Source organism: Carcharhinus amblyrhynchos, chromosome 15 (genome assembly GCF_965287045.1).
Source record: "Carcharhinus amblyrhynchos chromosome 15, sCarAmb.v2.hapA, whole genome shotgun sequence".
Lineage (NCBI taxonomy): Eukaryota > Metazoa > Chordata > Chondrichthyes > Carcharhiniformes > Carcharhinidae > Carcharhinus > Carcharhinus amblyrhynchos.
Genome location: NC_137338.1, coordinates 30355629 through 30381923, shown reverse-complemented (window position 1 = coordinate 30381923; position 26295 = coordinate 30355629). Strand labels below are relative to the sequence as shown.

General features: G+C 43.5%; 1 protein-coding gene across 5 annotated transcripts in view; it reads right to left on the bottom strand.

The window, feature by feature from the left end:
- erg (ETS transcription factor ERG) overlaps positions 1 to 26295 on the bottom strand; it is a 256496-nt gene that overhangs the window by 71691 nt on the left and 158510 nt on the right. For all 5 annotated transcript variants that reach the window (XM_080203717.1, XM_080203718.1, XM_080203719.1 and 2 more), the window contains one exon: positions 14997 to 15214. In XM_080203717.1, the coding sequence (XP_080059843.1) occupies positions 14997 to 15214 (218 nt within the window). The remainder of the gene's footprint in view (positions 1 to 14996; positions 15215 to 26295) is intronic.

The following is a 26295-nucleotide window of genomic DNA, read 5'->3' as shown; positions in this document are numbered from 1 at the left end:
CTCATTTAAATGGGGATCCTGATTAAAGCTGGCGTGAAGGAAGTGGAGGTTGATGGACAGGAATTTGGAAGTCACCCTCTTGAAATGGAGCGAGTGGTCACATCACAATGAATGCCTTGCCCTGACTGATTATTTCTCACAGCAAAACAGAGATGGAATAAACGTTTGGTGGAGCACTTTCTTTAATATTATATAAATATTTACTACAGCTTCTGAAAAGGTTAATCAACATCATGAATGACTATGTCAATTACATTTACAAAACCATTTAAAGCCAATTACTAAGCCAACTACAAAGAGTTGTGACGTAACCCAGTCCATCACGCAAACCACTCTCCCATCCATTGACCCGGCCAACACTTCCCACTGCCTCGGAAAAGCAGCCAGCATAATCAGGGTCTCCACGCACCCCAGACATACTCTCTTCCACTTTCTTCCATTGGGAAAAAGATACAAAACTCTGAGATCATGTACCAACCAACTCAAGACCAGCTTCTTCCCTGCTGCCATCAGACTTTTGAACGGGCCTAACATATATTAAGTTGATCTTTCCTTACAGTCTAGCTATGACTGTAACACTTCATTCTGCACACTTTCCTTTCAAAAAACAAAGAAAAGCAGAGGAACAGGCCCTTTGGCCCTCCAACCCTGCATCGGCCATGCTGCCCGACTGAACTGAAACCCCCTACCCTTTTGAGGATCATATCTCTGTATTCCCATCCTATTCATGTATTTGTCGTGACGGCCCTTAAAAGTTTCCTTCTCTATGCATGTTTTGTTTGTACAATGTGCAATAAACAATACTTTTCACTGTATCCCAATACATGTGCAGGTTAGGTGGATTGGCCATGGTAAATTGCCTCTTGGTGTCAGGGGGACTAGCAGAGTAAATATGTGGGGCTACGGAGATAAGGCCTGAGTGGGATTGTGGTCGGTTCAGATTGATGGGCCAAATAGCCTCCTTCTGCACTGTAGGAGTTTTATGATTCTACGTGACAATAATAAATCAAATCCAATCAAATCCCATTTCTCTTCCGTTTTTGCTATTAATACTTATCCATCATGGCTCATTGTTTCCAGTTCCGATATAAATTTCTATTCATCCAGATTAAATAACACCTCTCATTCTTGGGAAACGCAATCATTCTTTTAGGGATCCGGGTTCGATTCCCGGCTTGGGTCACTGTCTGTGTGGAATTTGTACATTCTCCTTCATAGAAATCATAGAAACCCTACAGCGAAGAAAGGGGCCATTTGGCCCATCAATTCTGCACCGACCACAATCCCAGCAGGCCCTACTCCCATATCCCTATATATTTACCCGCTAATCCCTCTAACCTACACATCTTAGGACACTAAGGGGCAATTTTTTTAGCATGGCCAATCAACCTAACCTGCACATCTTTGGACTGTGGAAGGAAACTGGAGTACCTAGAGGAAACCCATGCGTGTCTGTGTGGGTTTCTTCTGGGTGCTCTGGTTTCCTCCTATAGTCTAAAAATGTGCAGGTCAGGTGGATTGGCCATGCTAAATTATCCCTTAGTGTTGGGGGGACTAGCTAGGGTAAACGCATGGAGTTGTGGGGATCACGTGGGATTGTGGTCAGTGCAGACTCGCTGGGCTGAGTGGCCACCTTCTGCACTGTTAGATTCTATGATTCCCATAGACATAGAATCTTGAAGCAGGAGGAGGGCGTTCGGCCCTTTGAGCCATTCATTTTGTTCATGGCTGATCATGGAATTCAGTATCCTTATTCCCCATCTCCCACCGTCCCCATATCTCTTGATTCTTTAGCTCCAAGGGCGATATCTAATTTTTCCTTGAAATCAGACAATGTTTTGGCCTCAACTATATTCTGTGGTAGAGAATTCCACACATTTACCACCCTCTGGATGAAGAAATTTCTCCTCCCCTCAGTCCTAAAAGGTTTACCCCTTATCCTCAAACTATGACCCCTAGTTCTGGACTTCCTCACCATTGGGAACATTCTTTCTAAATCAACACTGTCCAGCTCGGATTGACATTCTCAGGATAACAATCAGAAGTAGGAAGGCTGAATGAATCCTTCCCAGGAACACCAAGGCCAATTACCTTGCCTCTATTGAGACTGTTAGATGATCTTTAATTCTAATATCAATGCAAATATTTTCCTGTCTCACTTTAGTTTATTATATCTCTTTTTAGTTTGCTTTGTGCCTCATAGTGGTGACCATGTATGAGATTGGATATGGATTTTCTGGAGAATGGTGGTGTATGACTCAGATGCTTTGTTATTTGAATATCCAAAGCTCATCAGCCTGGTAGACTGGGAATAATGGCAGCCTATGGCAAGTAAGGGACAGATCCACAGTCTAGTCTCCCTGAATTACACTGAGCATCATTGACCCTGTTGTAGCTGCAGTGGTCCCACTCCAGTTGTCATTTAAAAAGTGTCATATTCTGGAGAGCCTATACTTGAGTATGCGTGTTAGGAATTTTCTCAGGCCCACCATAAGTTAAGTCAGACACTGACAGAACTGCTCGATCAGGGCTACGGAGGTTTGTTGCTAGTCAGTGTGGGCGGAATGGAGCATGAATCTAAATCATCAGCACTTCATTTATCCAGAGCAATTAAAAATGTGCCACTAGTGCTCTGCTGAAGGAGTGCTGCACTGTTAGGGGTGACACCTTTGAGATGAGAATTGAAGCCAAAGCACCTTCTGGGATCTCTTTACAACCTTGGCAAGAGTATTTCCGATGCTGCTCGGCACATTAGTTAGTGGCTACTTCGCCGAGATGAAATGAGACACCAAAGCATGGGAACGTATAGGCTGCATCAGTCTCTTCCAACCCTATTAGCCTCAACATATCTGACTGTAATTAAAATCAGTACTCTGACAAAGGTTGGGAACTGCAGCTGAAACTTTGGAGAATTCACCCTCACCATTCTTAAAATAGAAGAAAGACTTACAGGCGCCTTCCATGACGTCCCAAAGCGCTTTATAACTAGTCAAGTACTTTTGAAGTATAGTCACAGTTGTAAAGTAGGAATGGAGCAAAATGTGAAGAATAGCAATCCAGCAAGCTGAGATATTTTATTCAATTCCATTGCATTCCACACATGGCATTTCCATGATCCCAACAGGACTGAAGCCATAATATTCCACAGAGAATTTCCACTTGGAATGGTTGCTATGATTCTGTCAAACGCAACTCACACATTACCTTCATTATGGGCTTTCAGGCTATTTCCAGGATATCACGAGGGAATCAATGGAAATAACGGTGCTGATGAAATGCATTACTCAAGACTTATCCATGTTTTATTCCTATTCATGCATTCCACAAATGCCATTCCTGTCAGTTAAATTATACTTTCCCTATTTCATCCTGTACAAGGTAATAGGCAGACTAATTTCCCAACTACGCTTTATCCACACGAATAAATAACATATCCATCTAAATATACCACTGTTGTCTTTCCTACATTACCCTCAGTTATTACCCTTAAGGATGTAATTGATATGAAAACACTTGGGGATATCTGGAGGGTGGAAAATGAACTGTAGAAATGCAAATCTTCCTTTCATTTTTATCCCCAGAATAATTCTACGTGGAATCATCCACAAATTTATACAAATCAACATTTTGTCACTTCCAAAGAGTTCTCACTGATTCTATCATGTAAGGGACTTCAGCAGATACTTTAAATTTAACAATTAGTGGAATTAAACAAAAACGACCCCTCAGACCAAGAGAAACAACTCTTGTTCATTTTGTTCATAACTCAAGTTTTTTGATTTAATTTGAGGTTTTAAAATGATTCTCCTTTTCTTTTAAAACTCATCCAGCCCATGCAGCATTGAGCAAGTGGATGGATGAATGTCCTAACAACACCACTTGTTTCTGCTATCACAAGTCTGGGACAGGGAGCGGGAATGGAGCAGAAAAACCCTTACTCTTGGCTAAAGAGTTTCCTGCAAAATCTCCACCCAGGTAATCAGAATCTCTATGAACATACGTTGAGCATGCATACACAAGAACATGAGTAGACCAATCAGCCCTGTGATTCTGTTCCATTACTCAACGAAACAATGCTTACTTTATATCCCTACTCTGTCAACATCCTTGGGGTTACCATTGACCAGAAATTCATCTGGACTCACCACATAAACACGGTGGCTACAAGAGTAGGTCAGAGGCTAGGAATACTGTGGCGAATGACTCACCTCCTGACTCCCCAAAGCCTATCCACTATCTACAAGGCTTAAGTCAGGAATGTGATGGAATACTCCCCACTTGCCTGGATGAGTGCAGCTCCAACAACACTCAAGAAGCTTGACATCATCCAGGATAAAGCAGCCCGCTTAATTGGCACCACATCTACAAACATCCACTCCCCCCACCACTGACATTCAGTAGCAGCATCGCAGAAATTCACCAAAGATCCTTAGATGGCACCTTCCAAACACATGACCACTCCCCATCTAGAAGGATAAGGACAGCAGATACATGGGAACACACTGCCACCTGCAAGTTCCCTTCCAAGTCACGCACCATCCTGACTTGGAAAAATATTCCTATTCCTTTGTAGTCATTGGGTCAAAATTTTGATGGGTACATGGGATTTAATAGGATTGAGGGTTATAGATAGACCTGGTAGGTAGGGATATGATCAGCGCAACCTGTGGGCCAAAGGGCCTGTTTGTGCTGTAGCATTCTATGTTCCAGAATTCCCTCCCTAATGGCATTGTGGGTCAACCCATAGCATATGGACTGCAGCGATTCAAGAATGTGGCTTACCACCACGCTCTCAAAGACAACTAGGGATGGGAAAGAAATGCTGGCCAGACAGCGATGCCCATGTCCCATGAATGAATCAAAAAATATACCCTCCATCTATATCTCGATGGATTTGGGCTCTATTAATAAAGGCACTGAGTACAAGAGTAAGGAGATTGTGTTGAACTTGTATAAGACATTAGTTAGGCCTCATCTAGCGTACTGTATCCAGATATGGGTGCTATGTGTGAGCAGTGATCTGAAGGCATTAGAGAGAGTTCAGAGGAGATTCACAAGAATGATTCCAGGGATAAACAACTATAGCTATGAGAATAAATTGGAGAATTTAGAACTGTTTTCCTTGGAAAAAAAAGGTTGAGAGATGATTTGTTAGCGGTTTCAAGATCCTGAGGGGAATAGATGGGGTAGATAGTGAGAACTTGTTCCCACTCAAGAGAACATCAAGAACTAAAGTGCACAGATTCAAAATAACAGGCAAAAGGAGTAGAAGGAATGTGTGGGGAAACAAATTCACCCAGAGAGTGGTTGGAGTGTGTAACGAACATCTCGAGAGGGTTTTGGAGGCATGTTCAATCATGGTATTCCAAAGGGAACTGGATTTCTTTCTGAGAATAGTGTATAAGGCTACAGGGATAGGGCAGGGGAGCGGGACTAGGTAGAATGTTCTTTCAGAGAGCCAGCGCAGACTAGATGGGCCAAACAGCCCCCTTCTGCTCTGTAAGATTCTGTGATCTATATAGCAACAGACTCAAAGGGTTGATTGGTCTATTACTGCTTCTAAGTACTATGTTCCTATGTTTTTATATAAATAAAACACGCAGGTAAACATGTTGGTGTCAGCCATTGCACATTCTAGTCACTTAAACTCTCCCAGTGATTGAAGAAAATAAAATATGTTTCACAGGTAAACACAGATAGTTACCATTTTTCATCAGCTGACCATCACCTGGATATCCAAATGGATAGGAAAGCTAGGAGAACAGACCGGTGTGCGGTGCAGGATAGAGAAGGGAAAGTTTCACAGAAGGGAAAGTTTCATTCCTATTGGGATGAGAGAGAAGAGAGAAGAACAGTTCAGTGGATTTAAGAATCAAGGGAGAGAGATAGCAAAGAGAACATAGAAAATAGATTGCTTGAATAAGGAAGGGGCAGAGCCCACGACATACCAAACATCATCCAACCTCTCAGTGAGTAAAACCACACCTTGATTCGCACAATCATAGCATTATACAGCACAGAAGGAGGCCATTCAGCCCATCTTGCCAGTGAATGAGCTAATCAATTGGTTGCATTACCCACACTCTTTCCACATAACCTGGCAATGTGTTTATGTGCAAACTTTATATCCAATTCCCCTTGAGACTTACTCTTCAATCTGCTTCCACTGCCCTTTCAGGCAATGCATTCCAGATTATAACATCTCACTATGTAAAAAAAAATCTCCCCTCTGGTTCTTTTGCCAATTACCTTCAATTGGTAACTTCAGGTAACCAACCCTCTTGCCATTGGAAACAAAGATGTGTGAGTTAGGTTGATTGGCCATGCTCAATGCCCCTTAGTTTCAGGGGGATTAGCAGGGTAAATACATGGGGTTACAGGGATAGGGCCTGGCTGGGATTGTTGTCAGTACAGGCTCATTGGGTCGAATGGCCTCCTTCTGCTCTGTAGGATTCTATGAACCCAATTTTAAAGTTATGCAAGCGCATGGAGTTTGTATGAGTTCAAATCTCTCCCAGTTTCTCCCCATTTATTCAAACAAAATCCTATATCATTTTGAAGAGAAAAATAAGAGTCTCTTAAAAAAAATGCACCTTTTTGCTGATATCTTCCTTTGTGGCTCATTCTGTGTAAAAGTAATACATTTCTACAAGCTTAGAATCATAGAATAGAATCTTTACAGTGCAAAAGGAGGCCATTCAGCTCATTGAGCCTGCACTGACCACAATCACACCCAGGCCCTATTCCCATAACCCCACATATTTACCCTGCAAATCTCCCTGGTACTAGAGTCAATTTAAAATGGCCAATCAACCTAACCCGCACATCTTTGGACTATGGAAGGAAATCAGAGCCCCCGGAGGAAACCCATGCAGACACGGGGAACATGTGTAAACTCCATGCAGACAGTGACCCAAAGCTAGAATTGAACCCGGGTTTCTGACCACTCTGCCACTGTGTCGCCCTGTATATATGCCTGATAGCTTGTATTTGTCCGCTTTTCACATTAGAATCTCATTGTGCCAATTAATTACTTGAGCTCTGTAACTGAAAGTAATTGGCAGGCGTTGTTAAGCAAGAAATGCTTAAAAGTAAGTTATCTTTGCAGTTCTCTAATTCTGTAATAAATGTTAAATATTTAAATTTTGCTGTGTTCATTTGCCCCTAGAAAAGCACCCAGAAGATTGCTTTTATTAAAGCAATCCATCCATTGTCCTCTTGACACATACTCACACAGCTGTCAATGTTGGAGTAATGTTGGGATTTACTATCAGACTGAGACAGAGCCAGACACACGTTTAAACACATGGAACTGTGCTCATCTTTAGGAGACCAGTGAATCTCGTTTTCATTAAAAATCAAAACAACTGGGCCCAGGAGGTAACCGAATGAGTTGACAGATTTGGAGCAGCACACTTCACACAAACAGATTGTCCTGGTAATATTTTGAGTTGTAACTGGCTTCCCCACACTTAAAAACATATTGCAATGCCCAATGGGAGAATTCAATTTCAATCAGCAAGATGCCAACTTTTGAAAGAGATGCTTGCAGCGCACACAGGCTCGACTTACAGGGTCAATTGGCAGTGCTCAATGCATCTAGACTTAGAGAGGCAATCCATGAAACACCATTTGTTTCCACATTATTAGTGCTAATCAGATTATTCTTTTGCTTTTGCAATTGTCTGCCATATGCAGAAGAGTAATGGATTAGAACAATGCTACTCAGTTCCTTTATAAAGGTGTTTGTTTTGCAAGTTGACATTTGAGAGGGTAATTTCACTGATCCTACATTCAAATGAAACATTTATTAGGGAATCGGAGTTGTAGCCTTGTCGCCAAACCACGTTCCCTTTGTGCAAAAACTTTATAGAATAATTCTCCTTTGATGTGCAACTTAATGGAAATAGGAAAGTCAAATTTCATGGAGGAAAAGGTACTTCTAGCATTCAGTGTTAGTTATTGATAGGTTTAGGCAGGCTGTACACAAAACTGGACCCTTGAGCTCACATCAATTTGCTATGCCAAGAAAATGGGCAACAGACTTGATGCTTGGAAACAGTGGCCACGGTAGTCTCTCCCTGACCCTGCTAACTTGAAGCCAATGCATTCACCAATATAAAGATTGAGTGCAGAATGAGCATCTATCGACTACAGGAGAGGGGAAACAGTCAAGAGAATGATTGCCAATGAGGACAGAGGTTTTTAGGCTGTTAATTCTGTTTCTCTCCACAGATGGGAACTTCTTCACTCAAAGGGTGGTGAATCTCTGGAATTCTCTGCCCGTTGAGGTGGTGGAGGCTGCCTCGCTAAATATTTTTAAGACGCGGGTTGATGGGTTTTTGATAAGAGAGGGGATTAAGGGTTATGGGGAGAGGGCGGGAATGTGGAACTGAGCCACGACAGATCAGCCATGATCTTATTGAATGGCGGGGCAGGCTCGAAGGGCTAGATGGCCTACTCCTGCTCCTATTTCTTATGTTCTTATGTTCTTATTCTGCCTGACCTGCTGAGTATTTCCAGCATTTGTTGTTTTTAGTTCCAGCAGCTCTAAACAGCTGGAACATTGTTCACGCAATGTCCCGTTGAATGAGGTAAGCAACACAAAAGAAACTCCTTATCCTAAAAATGGCCCCATCTATTTCATATGCTCAATGTGTCCATATTCAAGAGTGTACAGTTGTTATTCAGTGTCATCAGCAAAAGTTCCCCAGTTCAGCGATGTTACGGCAGGTTGTAATACTCTAACTCAAGATGTGGCTCAACCTCAGGATAGAGTTCCTTATTGCAGAATTGGGCCTTGCTATATTCCATGGGGACTATTTTCATCTTGGATGGTAAATTGTTAGCAGCAACCTTACTGGCTTGTCACATTGATTGATCGGTGTGGCGAGCCCAGCAAGAGAGGTGAAAAATCGGGTTGGCACCCAGTTTCTCATGCCTTGTGATATTACCAGCCCTGTTAAGCTGGGAGTGACAATCTCCAAATGCACCATGTACTTTTGTACGGTATTGTGGAAGATCATGGCGCCTGTGCAATACCGCTCTCTATCAGACAGCAGCCAGCTTCCTGGCATGAATAGCCTCTGTCCACTCCCCCCACTAGCGAGAATTTTTGCCTTTCTAAGAGTCAAAAGATTTGATTTGTATTGTTGCCAAAACTTTCTGAAACTTTCCCATTTTCTCGCTTGTTCAGCAATTAGAATTATTTTAGTAAGATTGTTCCCTAAGTGCATTATGGTGCATTATAAAGTGTGCACAGCTTTTGTTTCCATTTGATGGGTTCTATAACAAGTGTCACATTCACTTTGTCAACTTAAATCTCAAATGACAAAGGTGAAAATGACCCCCTGTACCCCATATCTTTATAGTCTCTTCCACCTTCCAATTTAATCTCACTTTGCCGATAGTTTATCGTGGTGGGTGCACTGGGAGTTGACCTGTGACTGGCACAAACTTCTTTCATGATGGATCTTTACAGTTGACAAAGAAAGGGGAAAATTTCCTGTTCCTCCCGCCATGGGAATCTTAGTGGGTGAGAGGTGGTCTGTGCAAAAATCCATTGACTACGGGCTGGAATTTCCAGTTTTGAAGTGAACACAGCCTGAAAATCCTGCCCGAAGTCTTTCACTTAGTCAGTCTAGGCTAAATTCAACCAGACTGTAAATGTAAGCTTCATCATTCTTCCACTTACTGCTATGAAGACTTCAAAAATTAAAGCACTGTAAAGAATTTGTTTGGCGGTAATATAATTTATTTTTCTCCATTTTGTTTAACTTAAAAAAAAGTGTTCCTAATATCATTGGCAAACTGGTCAGCAAGAGGTGGTGACTCTGAGGGTCAGTGTGAGAGAACATGCATACATTGATTGAACTCTTTTATGTAATGAGACCCATTTATTTTCTTAAGTTGTTGTTTAAATGCTTATTATTCAGAAGGAATGTGGCACCAAGATTTGTAGCCGCTGCTCTAATTGTTTTTTAGATTGTGGGTGCTGGTAATGGTTCTGCAGTTGTCACTGACATACCTATTAGATCCATCTTTTATACTTTATTCATCGCATTGCCCAACCTGTGGCTTTGTATCATCATCCCTTTTATCGTTGAATCTCTCCTGCCTTCCACCTGATCATAGACCTTCCCTTTCATTCTTTCCGCCCTGCCTCCACATTCCCTGTCTCTGAATTTATTTAAAACCTGTTATGTCTCTAATCTCTGCCAATTCTCTGAGAAGGTCATCAACCTCAAATGTTAACTGCGTTTCTCTCTCGCTATTGGTGCTGCCAGAACTGCTGAGTATTTCCAGCATTTTCTGTTTCAGTTTCAGATTTCCAGAATTAACAGTATTTTATTTTTGTTTTACGCTAAACTGAGAGCCTGTTTGTCCATTCAGATGACTGGAACACATCTCGTGGCACTTGATTCAAGGAACGTAGTGTTCCCTGTGTTCTAGTCAACATTTACCGCCTAACCAATGTCAATCAAAAGAGATTAACAGGCTAATCATCTCATTGCTGTTTCTGGGACCTTGCTGTGCACAAATTGGCTTCCACATTTCATAGAATCATAAAATTGTTACAAAGCAGAAAGAGGCCATTTGGCCCATCATGTCTGTGCTGGCTCTCCAAACAAACATCATGACTTAGTGCCGATAGCTGCTTCCTTGAAGCCTCTCTCCACCCAACACTCCCATCCTTCCCTCACACAGCAGATAGCTGCTTCCTTACAGCCTGTTCCCTCCCACACCATCTCCCACCCAGCAAATAGCTTATTATCACTGCATCATCCCCCTGGTCACACCCATTCACTATCACTGCATCATCCCCCTGCTCACACCCATTCACTATCACTGCATCATCCGCCTGCTCACACTGACTCACTATCACCGCATCATCTCCTACTCACACCCACTCACTATCATTGCATCATCCTCCCATGCACATTCACTATCGCTGCATCATCCTCCCACTCACTCATTTACTATCACTGCATCACCCCCTGCTCACACCCACTCACTATCACCGCATCGCCCCCTGCTTGCACCCGCTCACTATCACTGCATCATCTCCCTGCTCACACCCACTCACTATCACTGCATCATCCCCCTGCTCACACCCACACTATCACTGCATCATCCCCCTGCTCACACCCACTCACTATCACTGCATCATCCCCCTGCTCACACCCACTCACTATCACTACATCCTCCAGCTCACACCAATTCACTATCACTGCATCACCCCCTGCCCATACTCACTCACTATCACTGCATCATCCCCCTGCTCACACCCACTCACTATCTGCATCATCTCCTGCTCACACTCACTTACTATCACTGCATCATCGCCCTGCTCACACCCGCTCACTCACTGCATCATCACCCTGCTCATACTCACTATCACTGCATCATCGCCCTGCTCACACCCGCTCACTCACTGCATCATCACCCTGCTCACACTGACTCACTATAACTGCATCATCCCCTTACTCACACCCACTCACTATTACTACATCATCCTCCAGCTCACACCCACTCACTATCCCTGCATCATCCCCTTGCGCACTCACTCACTATTACTGCATCATCCCCCAGCTCACACCCACTCACTATTACTGCATCATCCCCTTGCTCACACACACTCACTATTACTGCATCATCCCCTTGCTCACACCCACTCACTATTACTGCATCATCCCCTTACTCACACCCACTCACTATTACTACATCATCCTCCAGCTCACACCCACTCACTATCCCTGCATCATCCCCTTGCGCACTCACTCACTATTACTGCATCATCCCCCAGCTCACACCCACTCACTATTACTGCATCATCCCCTTGCTCACACACACTCACTATTACTGCATCATCCCCTTGCTCACACCCACTCACTATTACTGCATCATCCCCTTGCTCACACCTACTCACTATCACTGCATCATCCTCCAGCTCACACCCACTCACTATCACTGCATCATCCCCTTGCTCACACTCACTCACTATTAATGCATCATCCCCTTGCTCACACCTACTCACTATTATTGCATCAGCCTCCAGCTCACACCCACTCACTATTATTGCGTTACCCTCCAGTTCACACCCACTCACTATCACTGCATCATCCCCCTACTTACACCCACACTATCACTGCATCATCGCCCTGCTCACACCCACTCACTATCTCTGATTGCATCATAACCTGCTCACCCCCACTCAATCACTGCATCTTCCCCCTGCTCACATCCACTCACTACCACTACATCAACCCCCTGCTCACACCCACTCACTATCACTGCATCATCGCCCTGCTCACACCCACTAACTATCTCTGCATCATAACCTGCTCACACCCACTCACTATCACTGCATCTTGCCCCTGCTCACATCCACTCACTACCACTACATCAACCTCCTGCTCACACCCACTCACTATCACTGCATCATCCCCCTGGTCACACCCACTATCATCCTCCTGTTCACATCACTCACTATCACTTCATGATCCTCCTGCTCACACCCACTATCACTGCGTCACCCCTCTGCTCACACCCACTCACTATCACTGCATCATCCTCCCACTCACACCCACTCACTATCACTGCGTCACCCCCCTGCTCACACCCACTCACTATCACTGCATCATCCTCCCACTCACACCCACTCACTATCACTGCGTCACCCCCCTGCTCACACCCACTCACTATCACTGCATCATCCTCCCACTCACACCCACTCACTATCACTGCGTCACCCCCCTGCTCACACCCACTCACTATCACTGCATCATCCTCCCACTCACACCCACTCACTATCACTGCGTCACCCCCCTGCTCACACCCACTCACTATCACTGCATCGTCGTCCCACTCACCCCCACTCCTTATCACTGCATCATGCCCCTGCTCACACCCACTCACTATCACTCCATCAACCTCTTGCTCACACCCACTCACTATCACTGCATCGTCGTCCCACTCACCCCCACTCCTTATCACTGCATCATGCCCCTGCTCACACCCACTCACTATCACTCCATCAACCTCCTGCTCACACCCACTCACTATCACTGCGTCGTCCCCCCAGCTCACATCCACTCATTATCACTGCATCATCCCCCCTGCTCATACATTCACTATCACTGCATCATCCTCCCACTCACTTTCATTCACTGTCACTGCATCATTCTCCTGCTCACCCCCCACTCACTATTACTGCATCATCGCCCTGCTCACCACCACTATCACTGCATTACCCCCCTGCTTACACCCACATACTATCACTGCATTATCCTCCCATTCACACCCATTCACCATCACTGTATCATCCTTCCATTCACACCCACTCACAATCACTGCATCACCCTCCCGCTCACACCCAGTCACCAGCACTGACACCATTCCTACTCACACCCACTCACTATCACTGATTGTTACATTATTTGAGGTAATTTTAGAATTATGAATACGATTTTTAGGCTGCTGTAAACTGCTTTCCCAGATTAGTCCAGCTAACAGTACTGCTCCATGGACAATTAACAATTATGCACCTCTGGAGAAACATTAATATTTGTTTGCAAATTGAAAACTTCACAATTTGAAAACAGTCGACATTTGCCTTTTGGTTCCAAATCCCAGGAATATTAAATTGAATGCGTGTGCTTTGATGATAGTGCGAATTAGCAAAGTTTGCAAATATCAGGATTGTACTAATTAGCAAGGAAAATACAATCAGGCAAAAACTTTCCCTGACTTTTCTCTGTATTGTTTGAAAACATTAAATTATTCCAATCAGAAGAAAACAGTTTCAAAGGAATGGATGCAACCAGTCATTGCACATTTGAGATACAGTCAGATAGGTTGTGGAATCAAGCTTCGGAGGTTTTGGGGTCATAAACTCTCCATTTGGCACAACATATATGGAAAGAATTGGGGAATTGTAGGTTGTCATTGGTGAAATAAGGGATTGTTGGAATGTTTGGATTATTAATCACATCCGCTGTCTCTTAAAAAAAGGTCTCATCATCTTGTAGCAATATGTTTTTTCTATTCCTTTGTGCAATATGGACATTGCTAGCTGGGCCAGCATTTATTGCCCATCCCTCGTTGCCCTTGGAGAGCAATCGAGAGTCAACCACATTTCTGTGGCTCTGGAGTCACATCTAGGCCAGACCAGGTAAGGACGGCAGATTTCCTTCTCAAAAGAACATTAGTGAACCAGATGGGTTCTTCCAATAATCGACAATGGTTTGATGGTCATTAGTAGATTCTTAAATCCAGATATTTTGTATTTAACTCAAATTCCATCACCTGCTGCTGTGGGATTTGAATCCAGGTCCCCAGAACATTAACTGAGTTTCTGGATTAATAGTCTAGCGATAATACCACTAGACCATCGCATCCTCCAACATGTACACTTTCACACAATATTCCATGCAAGATGCTTATTACTTTTCGCTGCTTGTCTAGATGGGGAACTTTAGTGATGAGGAATGGGATGGTTTCCACTTCAGGAGCCTAATATCAGTGCTAAGCATTCCCAATCAATACTGCCACAGAACTGCACAGCAATGAGCAAACTATTCAATACATCCTGCCTTTGATAGCCAATCAGTTTCACTCCTCTATCACCTCAGCCCTGAAAATATTCTCTTTTTAATCCAACAGAATTCCTCACCCCTCAATCCCAATTCCAACGTGACTTCTTTCAGTATTGCACACTAATCTTCCTTTAACCTTCTCCAGGTGAGACTGTGCAATTTAGTGCACAATTAAAATCAATTGGCATTGTGGGCCATGCTCACTAGAGAAGACCAAACTTATTTAAATTCAGCAGTCAGGAAAGATTTTGTCACATCAGTCACAGTTGGATTCAAATACAATTGCTGAAGAGTGAGGTGTGTGTCTCATTCTACAATATCTGAAATTCTAGCAATTTCTTATCTGGTGCATGGTTCAAAGTTGCAGCTTCAGTCAAGTTGCCTGCACGAGATCATTACCTGGATCCATTGACCTGATTAGGGTTGTATTCCATCTTGATGGCCACTCGGGTTGGTGGCTGTGCCAACCACTCTTGCTGAGGAACCCGTGGACTAATCTTTGAGGTCTGTCCATAGTCACCCGACGAAGAAGCCGTCATTTCTGTTTTGGCTAGGTGTGGCGTTCCGTAGGCACACTCAAATAAGGACTGGTCTTCACTGACTACTGATAATGCTTCCTGTGGGAAAGAAAGGTTTGCAGATCAAACTCACAGTCTGCTTTACAATTTCAATTGGTAGTTCAACTGTTAAACTATCATTTTCTTGCTTAGTTTAGTAAGACTGCATTTAAAACAGTTCTGTAAGCCCTTTCGGAGAATTAGAACTAACGTAAATATTCACAAAGGAAACCTTATGCTTTTTTATTAGTTAACTTCAATCATTGGTCAACTCTTGATCAATTGGGTCAGTGGGCTGATGAATGGCAGATGGAGTTTAATTTAGATAAATGCAAGGTGATGCATTTTGGTAGATCGAACCAGGGCAGGACTCACTCAGTTAGTGATAGGGCATTAGGGAGAGTTACAGAACAAAGAGATCCAGGGGTACATATTCATAGCTCCTTGAAAGTGGAGTCAAAGATGGACAGAGTGGTGAAGAAGGCATTCAGCATTCTTGGATTCATCGGTCAGAACGTTGAATACAAGAGTTGGAACATCTCGTTGAAGTTATACAAGACATTGGTAAGACCACACTTGGATTATTGTGTACAGTTCTGGTCACCCTATCACAGAACGGATATTATTAAACTAGAAAAAATGTAGAAAAGATTTACTAGGATGCGACTGGGACTTGATGGTTGGAGTTACAAGGAGAGGCTGGATAGACTGGGACTTTTTTCTCTAGAGTGTAGAAGGCTGAGGGCTGATCTTATAGAGATCTGTAAAATAATGAGGGGCGCAGATCAGCTAGATAACCAATATCTTTTTCCAAAGGGAGGGGAATCTAAAGCTAGAGGGCATACGTTTAAGGTGAGAGGGGAGAGATACATTAGTGTCCAGGGGGCAGTTTTCTCACACAGAGGGTGGTGAGTGTCTGGAACAAGCTGCCAGGTACAATTTTGTCTTTTAAAAAGCAGTTAGACAGTTACATGGGAACGATGGGTATTGAGGGATATGGGCCAAATGCGGGCAATTGGGATTAGTTTAGGAGTTTAAAAAAAAACGGTGGCATGGACAAGTTGGGCCGAAGGGCCTTTTTCATGCTGTAAACCTCCATGACCCTATAACTCAAATTTTGCAATGGAACTTTAAATTATCAGTATTAAGTTTAGTTTTCATGGAGCTGGCTGATTGTAATGATATTGAATTAACATTTGTAGAATTCCTACACTTCAGTATGTGTTTTTGGTTATGTCTGCTTGAATGTAAATCTAGACGTTCCATCAATAATCAATTTTTTCAGCAATATTTTTTCATTTCTAATTGTCTTACTTCCCCACTATGGACTCCATGTCTGCTCCAGGAGTTCAGTGGTTGTAATCTCAATTAACTTGTTCACTGATTCTTCTTTGCTTCTCTCAGATAGTGCAGTTGAGTTCAAAAGTTTGCTATGTTTGGCATCACAGGAACTAGCATCCTTTTATTCTATTGCACTATATAAGTTTAGTTATTAGTGTCACAAATAGCCTTATATTAACACTGCAATGACGTTATTGAAAAAATCCCTTAATCACCACCGGTACCTGTTCAGGTGCACTGAGGGTGAATTTAGATGACCAACGCACCTAACCAGCATGCCTTTCAGGCTGTGGGAGGAAACCAGAGCACCCATTCAGACATGAGGAGAACATGCAGACTCCACACAGAGCATGACCCAAACCAGTAATCGAACCTGGATCCCTGGTGCTGCAAGGCAGCAGTGCTAACCACTGTGCCACATTGCCATATACACTAGGAGCGAAGTATGTAGGAAGTCAGTCTAGATCCTAGACCTCTTGGACTGCAGGTGCAGGGTGACATTACGGTAGCACAGTGGTTAACATTGCTGCTTCACAGTGCCAGGGATCTGGGTTCAATTCCCAGCTTGTCCCTGTCTGTGCGGAGGTTACACGTTCTCCATGTGTCTGCATGGACTTCCTTCAGGTGGTCCAGTTTCCTCCCACATTCTGAAAGATGTGCTGGTTAGATGCATTGACCCACACAACCACTGAAGTGTGGTGACTCGGGGAATTTCACAGTAACTTCACTGCAATGTTAATGTAAGCCTTACTTGTAACTAATAAGTAAACTTTACTTTACACTAAACATTGAACAGGGTCTGTTTTCCTGATAAAGATCATCAACCTGAAATGGTTAGCTCTCTTTCTCTTTCCACGGATGTTGCCTGATCTGCTGAATATTTCCAGCACTTTCTGTTTCTATGACTGTTTTATTTCCCCTTCTCCAGTCTGAAGAATGGTGTGCAGCATGGGGGCTAAAGACCAGGAGAAAGAAATGTAAGAAGAAACTTTTAATCTCTGTCTCCATCTGCCATAAACATGTGATAAGGTCGATTGGAAAAGTTAGCCATCACTGTTAATTCAGGAATAGATATCCCTCAGGCAAGAATAGCAGTAAATAATCTACAAAATGATTACACAACATGATACAAAGGAAACGAGAGTCCATTCTCTAATTTCCTGTCTCTGTAAATTTTACTTTACAGCAGTAAATAGCATTATATACATAGGTGCTAATTTAACAAATCTGATTATGCATGGAAAAATATATTACTAAATACTGAGCAATAGCAAAACAATCACTAAAAGTATCTCAGGCAACAGCTTGTTATCGTTGAGATCATTCAGAATGCAGCACTTTCAAAGCCATACTTTCTACGAGAAACTGTAGTATTTTGCCAAAGAATTTATTAGACATCTACGAATTAGACCATTATTTATTGGTCTAATTCATTAGGGAAGAGTTAATAATAGAAGGGTCAACATAGGTCAATGTGGGATTGAGTAGGGTAACGCCCACACAGTGATATAAGGGAATACATGACTTACACCAAGGAGTTAGTCTAGTGTTGGACAGAGTTGTGTGCACAAGCAAGCATGGAGACAACTCATTGCCTGAACTCTTCCTGTATACCTATGCATCCATTCTTATGGTTAATAAGTATGTAACAGTTAAACTATTTAAGACTATGCAGGGCTTCATATAACACACTGAATGGCATCCATCACCCTACAACAGAGAACTACCAAAATAATTGAGTGTGATTGATGTGATAACGATATTAAGCACAAAAATGCAGTGCCATTTTTACAATCCAGGACAGTAAAGCCATATTATATCATCATGCCCCAACAACTGTTGGGAGCTGTTAACACAGGGAGAACTTCAGCGAATAATGTGCTTCTCGGATATTCTAAATGCAATTGATGGATTCCCCAGACCAACAGCAGCAGGGTTGGTGCAAAAGAGAATTGCAAGTGACCAGTGAAAGTCACATTATAGTGGCACAGAATCTAGAGCACATTGACAGAATGACTATAGAGATTAAAAAACTGTTTTACATTCATATGTTGTTATAAAACTCCCAATTTTAATTGTGCCGCTATTGGTAGCTGTGTCTTCAGGTGCCAAGATCCCTAAGCTCCAGAATCCCTTCCCTACACCTTCCTGTCTCCAACTCACTTTCCTCCTTCAAGACGTTTTAAGACAAGGACAGCACTGCTGCCTCATAGTGGGTTCGATTCCAGCTTGGGTTACTGTGCAGAGCCTGAACATTCTCCCAATGTCTGTGTGGGTTTCCTCTGGGTGCTCTGGTTTCCTCCCACAATCTGAAAGACGTGTTGGTTAGATGGATTGGCAATGCGTAATTCTCCCTCACTGCACCCAAACAGGCGCTGGATGCCTAGGGGATTTTTACAGTAACTTCATTGCAGTGTTAATGTAAGCCTACTTGTGACAACAATAAATAAATTTAAAATCTACCTCTTTGACCAACTTCTGATCATTCAACTTAATTGCTGGAATTTTACTACCAAGGGTCGCAAAACGGATTCTCCATTGGTCTCGGGCAGGATTTTACGAGCCTTGCTCAAGCAAGGTCGTAAAATCCAGGCCTATTTCTCATTATCTGATTCAGTGTCAAAATTTGTTTTATAACACTGCTGTGAAGTTCTGTGGGATGTTTTACTGTGTTAACAGTGCTCTAGAATACAATTTTCTATTGTAAATGTTACACTCACATTTGGTATCAGTAGTCCACTAAATGAAATCATTATTGTTTATTTCTTTCAGCCCTAAAACAGTGTGAAACATTACACCTAATTCCCACCTTGTTTTCAATAAGGAGGTCAGAATGGAAAATCTGTTGTGGAACAAAATTTATCAAATTCAGCAGCTAACTGTGGCCAAGATCAGTCAAGTTGCCAGTTCTCTCCATCAGTGTTCCTGTTAACAATAAAACAGCAAGATCTCCCACTGTGAAGGAGAACAGAGCAGTGCTATGAATCAAATTGTTTTGTATGTCTGTTCCTTGTAGAGTTAGATTGGAGGGCACTTACACTGAAATGGAGGTTAAGCTATTTTTCTGCTGCTGTTTGTAACATCAGTTTGTAAGACTGGAACCTTTTACATTCATGTGCACAAGTGGAATGCGAGAGTGCCATACTGGGGTGACAACCACAAGAGAATACAGTGTGAGGAAATACATGCTCCTAAGTAATTAAACTACAGGGACGGCAAGGTGGTACAGTGGTTAGTCCTGCTGCCTCACACCATCAGGGACATGTTCAATTTTGGCCTTGGATGTCTGTGTGGAGTTTGCACATTTATCTTCATGGGTTTCTCTGGGTGCTCCGGTTTTCTCCCACACTCCAAAGTTTTGATGGATTTGTAGTTTCAGTGGATTGGCCACGCTAAATGATGGGGGTGACGGAAATAGGCTAGAATGGAGGCCCTGGGTGGGATGCTCTCTCGGAGAGTCAGCGCAGACTCGATGGGCCAAATGGTTTATTTCTGCACTGTAGGGATTCTAAACATAGATTATGATGGACTTGTGTTTCCCCACTCTAGATTGGACCATTGGTTGAGATGTTGAGCAAAGAGCAGGTTCTCCCTCAAAAGTAGAGGTTGAAATCTAAAGGGAGACTCAGGCTAGATCCTTCAAGAACTGTCCAGAATCAAGGTTATTAAGCCAAGCTCTTGGTGAAGAGTCTGTGGCAGTCATAACCAACATAAAGAAGAAAATATAAACTATTCGTAATTTTAGACATTGTGAGGACATAAGGGGCTCAGATAATATGCAGTCCTGAACAATCCATTCATCAGTGATTCAATATTACAACATCATCCAGCTTCCCATCTCCCAGTGTCAACATAACTACAAGGTAATAAAAAAAGAACTTGCATTTATATAGCACCCTTCATGACCACTGTACATCCAAAGTATTTTCCAGCTAATTTAGTACATTTGAAGTGTTATCATTGTTGTAATTTAGAAATCATAAAATCCTACAGTGCAGAATTTGGCCCATCGAGTCCGCACTGACTACAATCCCACCTGTGACGTATCCCTATAACTCCATGCATTTACCGTAGTTAGTCCCCTGACATTAAGGGGTAATTTAGCATGGTCAATCCACCTAACCCGCACATTTTTGGATTGTGAGAGGAAATTGGAATCCCTGGAGGAAACTCACGCAGACACGAGGAGAATGTGCAAACTCCACACAGACAAGCTGGGAATTGAACCTGAATCCCTGGCACTGTGAGGCAGCAGTGCTACCTGCTGTGCCACCCACATTGTGGTAGTCATTTTGCACACAGCAAGCTCCCACACACAACAATGTAATAATGGCCAGATTATTTGTTTATTCCACTGTGATTAAGGGAGGAAATTGGCCGGGAAGCCAGGGATAACTGCTGGTCTTTTTCACATAGAGCCATAGAATCTTCTGTGTTGACTTGAAATGGCAAAGGTGTCCTCTCTTTCATGTCAGACCCATAAGATGCAATGCAGCAGTCTGACAGTGCAGCAGCTCCTCGGTACTGCCTTGGAGTGTCAGTCTTAATTCTTCATGCTGAAGATTTTTCACGCTTTAAATTTTCATGCTTGGCACATTCAAGGCCAAATGCTGGGAAATGGGGTTAGGTGGGAGGTCAGATGTTCACTAGGCAGTGCCAAGGGGGTGTGGCCTGGATGGGGACAAAGCAGAGGGGAACGAGGGAGAAGCTGTACACTTTGCAACCGGGATTGAGGGGAATAAACTTTGCACTCATAACTGGGATCTAGGGGAGGGGGATGGTACATGTTCTGCAACTAGGATAAGGGGGCGGGGGGAAGCTACAGACTCGGCAATCAGTGATCAACCAGGGTGGGGCAGGCTGAAGTGGGGGGGGGGGGAAATCAACTGGACCGAGGAGGTATTCAACCAGGGAGTGGGGGAGAGGTGTGTGGAGCTGATTGGCCAGGGAGACCAGTGATCGCAGATGTGTGATATGCAAGTGGTGAAGATTGCCCAGAATGGAGAGATCTGCATGTGCATGATTGCACCCGCTATTGTCAGCTGCTGGCATTTCGGTGAGTTTAGTTCCTGCCCCCTCCCTCTACTGGCAGGAAACAGAATTAGCATTTTTTTTGGAACAGAGCGGCGTAAGATTGGACTTGTGGCCTTGCCAAAGAGACAGATCTGAAACTCTCCTGTTTTCATGCTGGTTCAGGACTAAGATCATCCCCTATAATTCCATGATACTATAAATCCTGGAGTGGGTCTGATTCAGAGGCAAGAATACTACCAGTTGAGCTATAATCAAAGTCAGATGCCTGTGGCTCTAACACATTCGGTGCAATATTTGTATGAGAACAATTAAGTGCTAGTTATTCCTGATTCTGAAACAATTTTGTCACATCACGCTATCGATGCACAGACGAACTCAGATCTTCCATACCTAAGCTGATGGATCATTCAGTTCCTTATTTATCACGGGCCCTGGCCTTTATGCTCCCAGAGAGTTTTATGACATCCAACTTATGAAGTAGAGGTGCTTTTGAAAAGTTTTCAAAGCATATTTATGTTGAAAAAACAAACTTAAAATGACATTTGAGATTTTAAGTTTATTTTCCTTTGCAGCACATGGAATAGACTCCCTGTTAAAAAAAACCTGATGCTGTGCCAATTAAAAACATTCACATACATAAAGCATGCAATGAGTAAAGGCTGGACAGCAGATTTGTGACTGCCGCATGATAATTTAATCTTTGAGAAATCCTTCAGCGTGAATATTCACTGCCCAATTGCAATCAAGCAAAACTACAGATTATTTATGCTGTCTGATGTCTTCACAATTGAACACTGCCTGGCCTCCTTCCAAAGGTAACAACTCCCACCCAATCCACACTCCCGGAGTATCAAATCCACCATATTCCATTTCAGTCCAGAATTATTCGATTAAATAACTCCTGTTACCAAGTAGATATTTATCCTGTTCTTAAAGAAGTTAACCAACAAAACATTAACATTTGAGTGGCATGGTGGCACTGCTGCCTCACAGTGTCAAAGTCCCAGGTTCGATTCCAGCCTCGGATCACTGTCTGTGTGGAGTTTGCACATTCTCCTCGTGTCCGTGTGGGTTTCCTCCAGGTGCTTCGGTTTCCTCCCACAGTCCAAAGATGTGTGGGTTAGGTTGATTGGCCATGCTAAATTGCCCTGTAGTGTCAGGGAGATTAGTAAGGTAAGTGCATGGGAATAGGGCCGAGGTGGGATTGCGGTCGGTGCAGACTCAATGGGTTGAATGGCCTCCTTCTGTTCTGTTGGGATTCAACTGCCATTGTTCAGGATGTTATTTCAATACACGATGCTACTCTTTAGTTTTACTTGAAGTTAATAGCCACTATCAACTTGTTCTGTTAATGCGGTGACAGTTAAAAGGCTGTATATCTAATGCCTGCCAGCAATTAATAGGATTGGGGCTGAAATTCTCTGGTTGTTCACTGGTGGTGGATTCTTTGGTCCTGCTGGCAGCGCACCCCTTGCCGCAGGTTTGCCAGTGATGATTGATGGCTGCAATGGAAAATCCCAGCAGCAGGTCCTGAAAGATTCCACCTGTAGTGAATGGCGGGGCATCGCCGCCCGCTGCCAGGAAAACTCCCTGCTGGGAGGCCTGAGGAATCCAGTCTGGGATAATGTTCCTCTTCCTTTGGGCAAAATTCACCCATTTTGAGATCAGGGCCAGAATCCTCTGACCCCGGCCGAGGCTGGGATTCATTGGTCTCGCTGCAGTGAATGGAGAGCGCCAAATTCAATCCATTCTCACTGGGAGTGGTGGTGTGGCTTACAGGGTCAGAGAATCCTGGCTTAAATCCCGTGTTGAAGGCAGTGATGTGGAGTGTTGCAGCAAAACACACCAAATCTTCCAGCCCCAATCATATTAATTATGCAGCTGTATGTTTTTGGTTGCATTCCGTGCGGGGCAGGTCTGGATGACACCTATTCTGCTATCATGCCTGGGTGCCTTATTGAAAAGGTGCAAAACATCACTAACGTACTGGTCGGAATTTTCCGGCAGGATCTTCTGGTTCATCGATGGCAACTCCCACCATGCGTTCCCCAGCACTGGGAGGAAGTGCATGGAAAGGGGAAACCCCATTGACAATAATAGGATGAGAAGATCTCACCTCCAAGCATGAAATGTGCTGTGGGGGAAGAGGAAAATCCCACCTTCTATTGAAGAAAGAAGGTACTGCTCCTGAAAATGGAGATAGATCTCTCAGGGCCCTCTGAGAATAGAAGAGGGACTTCCTGAGAACAAAGGTGGATCTCCAGGAACACTCTGAGGCTAGAAGATGAACTCTCTCCAGAAGATCTAATCTGGATGATTAATCTGTAGATGCTCCCTCACCTAGTGCTTGGAGTTCCAGGGTCCAGGGTTGTGAAAAGCCTCTATTCAGTACCCCGGAGGCAACCCCAGGCATTGCTCAGGTGACATCTGTTTGCCAATTGATTCATAGATTAGATTCCCTACAATGCAGAACGAGGCCATTCAGCCTATCAAGCCTCACCAAAAGTAATCTCACCCAGGCCCTAACCCTGTGACCATACGATTCACCCTGGTAATCCCCCTGACCCTAAGGGGCAATTTAGCGTGGCCAATCAACCTAACCCGTACGTGTCTGAAGTGTGAGACGAAACCAGAGCACCTGGAGGAAACCCATGCAGACATGGGGAGAATGTACAAACTCTACACAGTCAACCTAGAATTGAACCCAGGTCCCTGGCACTGTGAGGCAATAGAACTACCCACTGTGCCACTATGCCACCAAAATGTTTCATGCCAGAGTGTTTCTCATTAACATGGGTGAGAATCTGGTGTTGGAAGGTTGGGCCTTTATCTGCAGTACGCAGCTGAGGTTTACACCAGCCTCTGTGGGGTTTTCCAACCCATCATGATGGGTACCTGTGGAAGACCCGAGTAAATGTCTGCGTAAAACAGACTTCTGGGCCTCCCACCATTTTTTCCTCCCATGGTCACCATTGAACCCATTGGCAGGGGTATGGAGAATCCTGATAAAAACTGGAATTCTCTCCTCATAGAATCATCTTCATTGCTCTTCTCCAAATTGTTTACAATCACTTCTTGAACAGAAACTATTGAAATCTCTACTCTATTATAATCATGAATAATCTATTAAGCCACAGGTAACTAGCTTCGATTACAGTTAGTGAGGCAACTCTGTAATGCAACAGGTGACACAGTGGCACAGTTGTTAGCACTGCTACCTCACAGCACCAGGGACCCAGGTTCGATTCCCAACTTGGGTCATTGTCTGTGGGGATTCTGCACGTTCTTCCCATGTCTGCGTGGGTTTCCTCCAGGTGCTGTGGTTTCCTCCCTCAGTGATGGTTAGGTGCATTGGTCAGACTAAATTTGCTCCTCAGTATACTCGAACTGGAGTATGGCGATAAGAGGATTTTCACAGTACATTGCAGTGTTAATGTAAGCCTACTTGTGACACTAATAAATAAATTCTGGTTAAATGCATCAAAATCATTTTGTTGATAAACTTCAAATTGTTCAATGAGTGATCAATGGTCAGACCTTAGATTTTGGAAGGCAGAAAGTCTATTATTCCAAATACAAAGGCTGCAATTCATACAGAAAATGCCAGAAATATTATTCCATTCTGTTAACCATACTCTCCAAGTTTTATTTTTGATTAAGAAAGACACCCTGCCCAAAATAATGTCGTGTTATGTCCTTCTTCAGGGTGAGATACACCTGTTAAAAAACCTATTGGAACATTCTGTCTGTTCGTGCCAGCATGATCTTCTGGTCCTGCCAATAGTGCATCCCCACTGGGAGATGTCACCAGAAGTTCCTGCCATCTTTGCAAAATACGCAGTGGGTTGTATGGAAAATCCCACCGCTGTTTTGTGACATTATTCATGGAAGGATTGAGGTTCTGGTGGGAGTGAGATTTTCCTGCTATATCTCAGCAACTGACAATTTACAGAGAAAGAGAACGAGATGAAATGGATACATAGTTGGTGAAATTTTCCAATCAGCATACCACTAGTGCTGTTCCTTTACAAATGCAAGATGAGCTTTATATTACTTTAAAAAGCATCATCCCCTCATTCACGATGGATGAAGTGCACATTACTCTCAGATATAGTCTAATGTGATTCACACACGATATTCCATTGGACATTTTACATGAACCAGTGGGGCAGACCTCCTGGTGCTTACTATGCCATGGCATCTGGGTACCAAATTGAAATGGTGCCCAACATGACTGAGCCACTATTGAAGAAAGTGAACCAGCCGTCTGGCCAACTGCATAAAGGCCCCGCCTTCTCAATCTTGCCCCTTGCCTGAGGTGTGGTGACCAACAGATTAAAATCACCATCCAGTCAGCTCTCAAAGGTAAGAGCAGCATTTGGTCCTCTGGGACTGTGGCAACATTGACATTTATTGACAAAAGAAGATGCACCTCTTGCAAATGAAAATGGATCTCCAGGAACATCATGTGGCCTGAGTATAGACCATCTCCAGGATAACAAACCTGTAGATACTTCCCTCACCCACTGCTATGGTGTTCCAGGTCACAAGATTGCTGGCAGCCTCCATCCTGAACTCCGGAGGCAGCCCCAGGAATCTTTCAGATGAGTCCCGATATCAGAATGCCTTGTTGTTCTGGACATGAGTAGCACCGCTGTGTTTTCCTGCTGACGCCTTGGAGAATTGGGTTTAGGTGGTCAGGCCTTCATCTGAATCCCATCAGTAGACTCCAGTGGGTTTCCCAATCCGCCATGGAGAGCACCAGT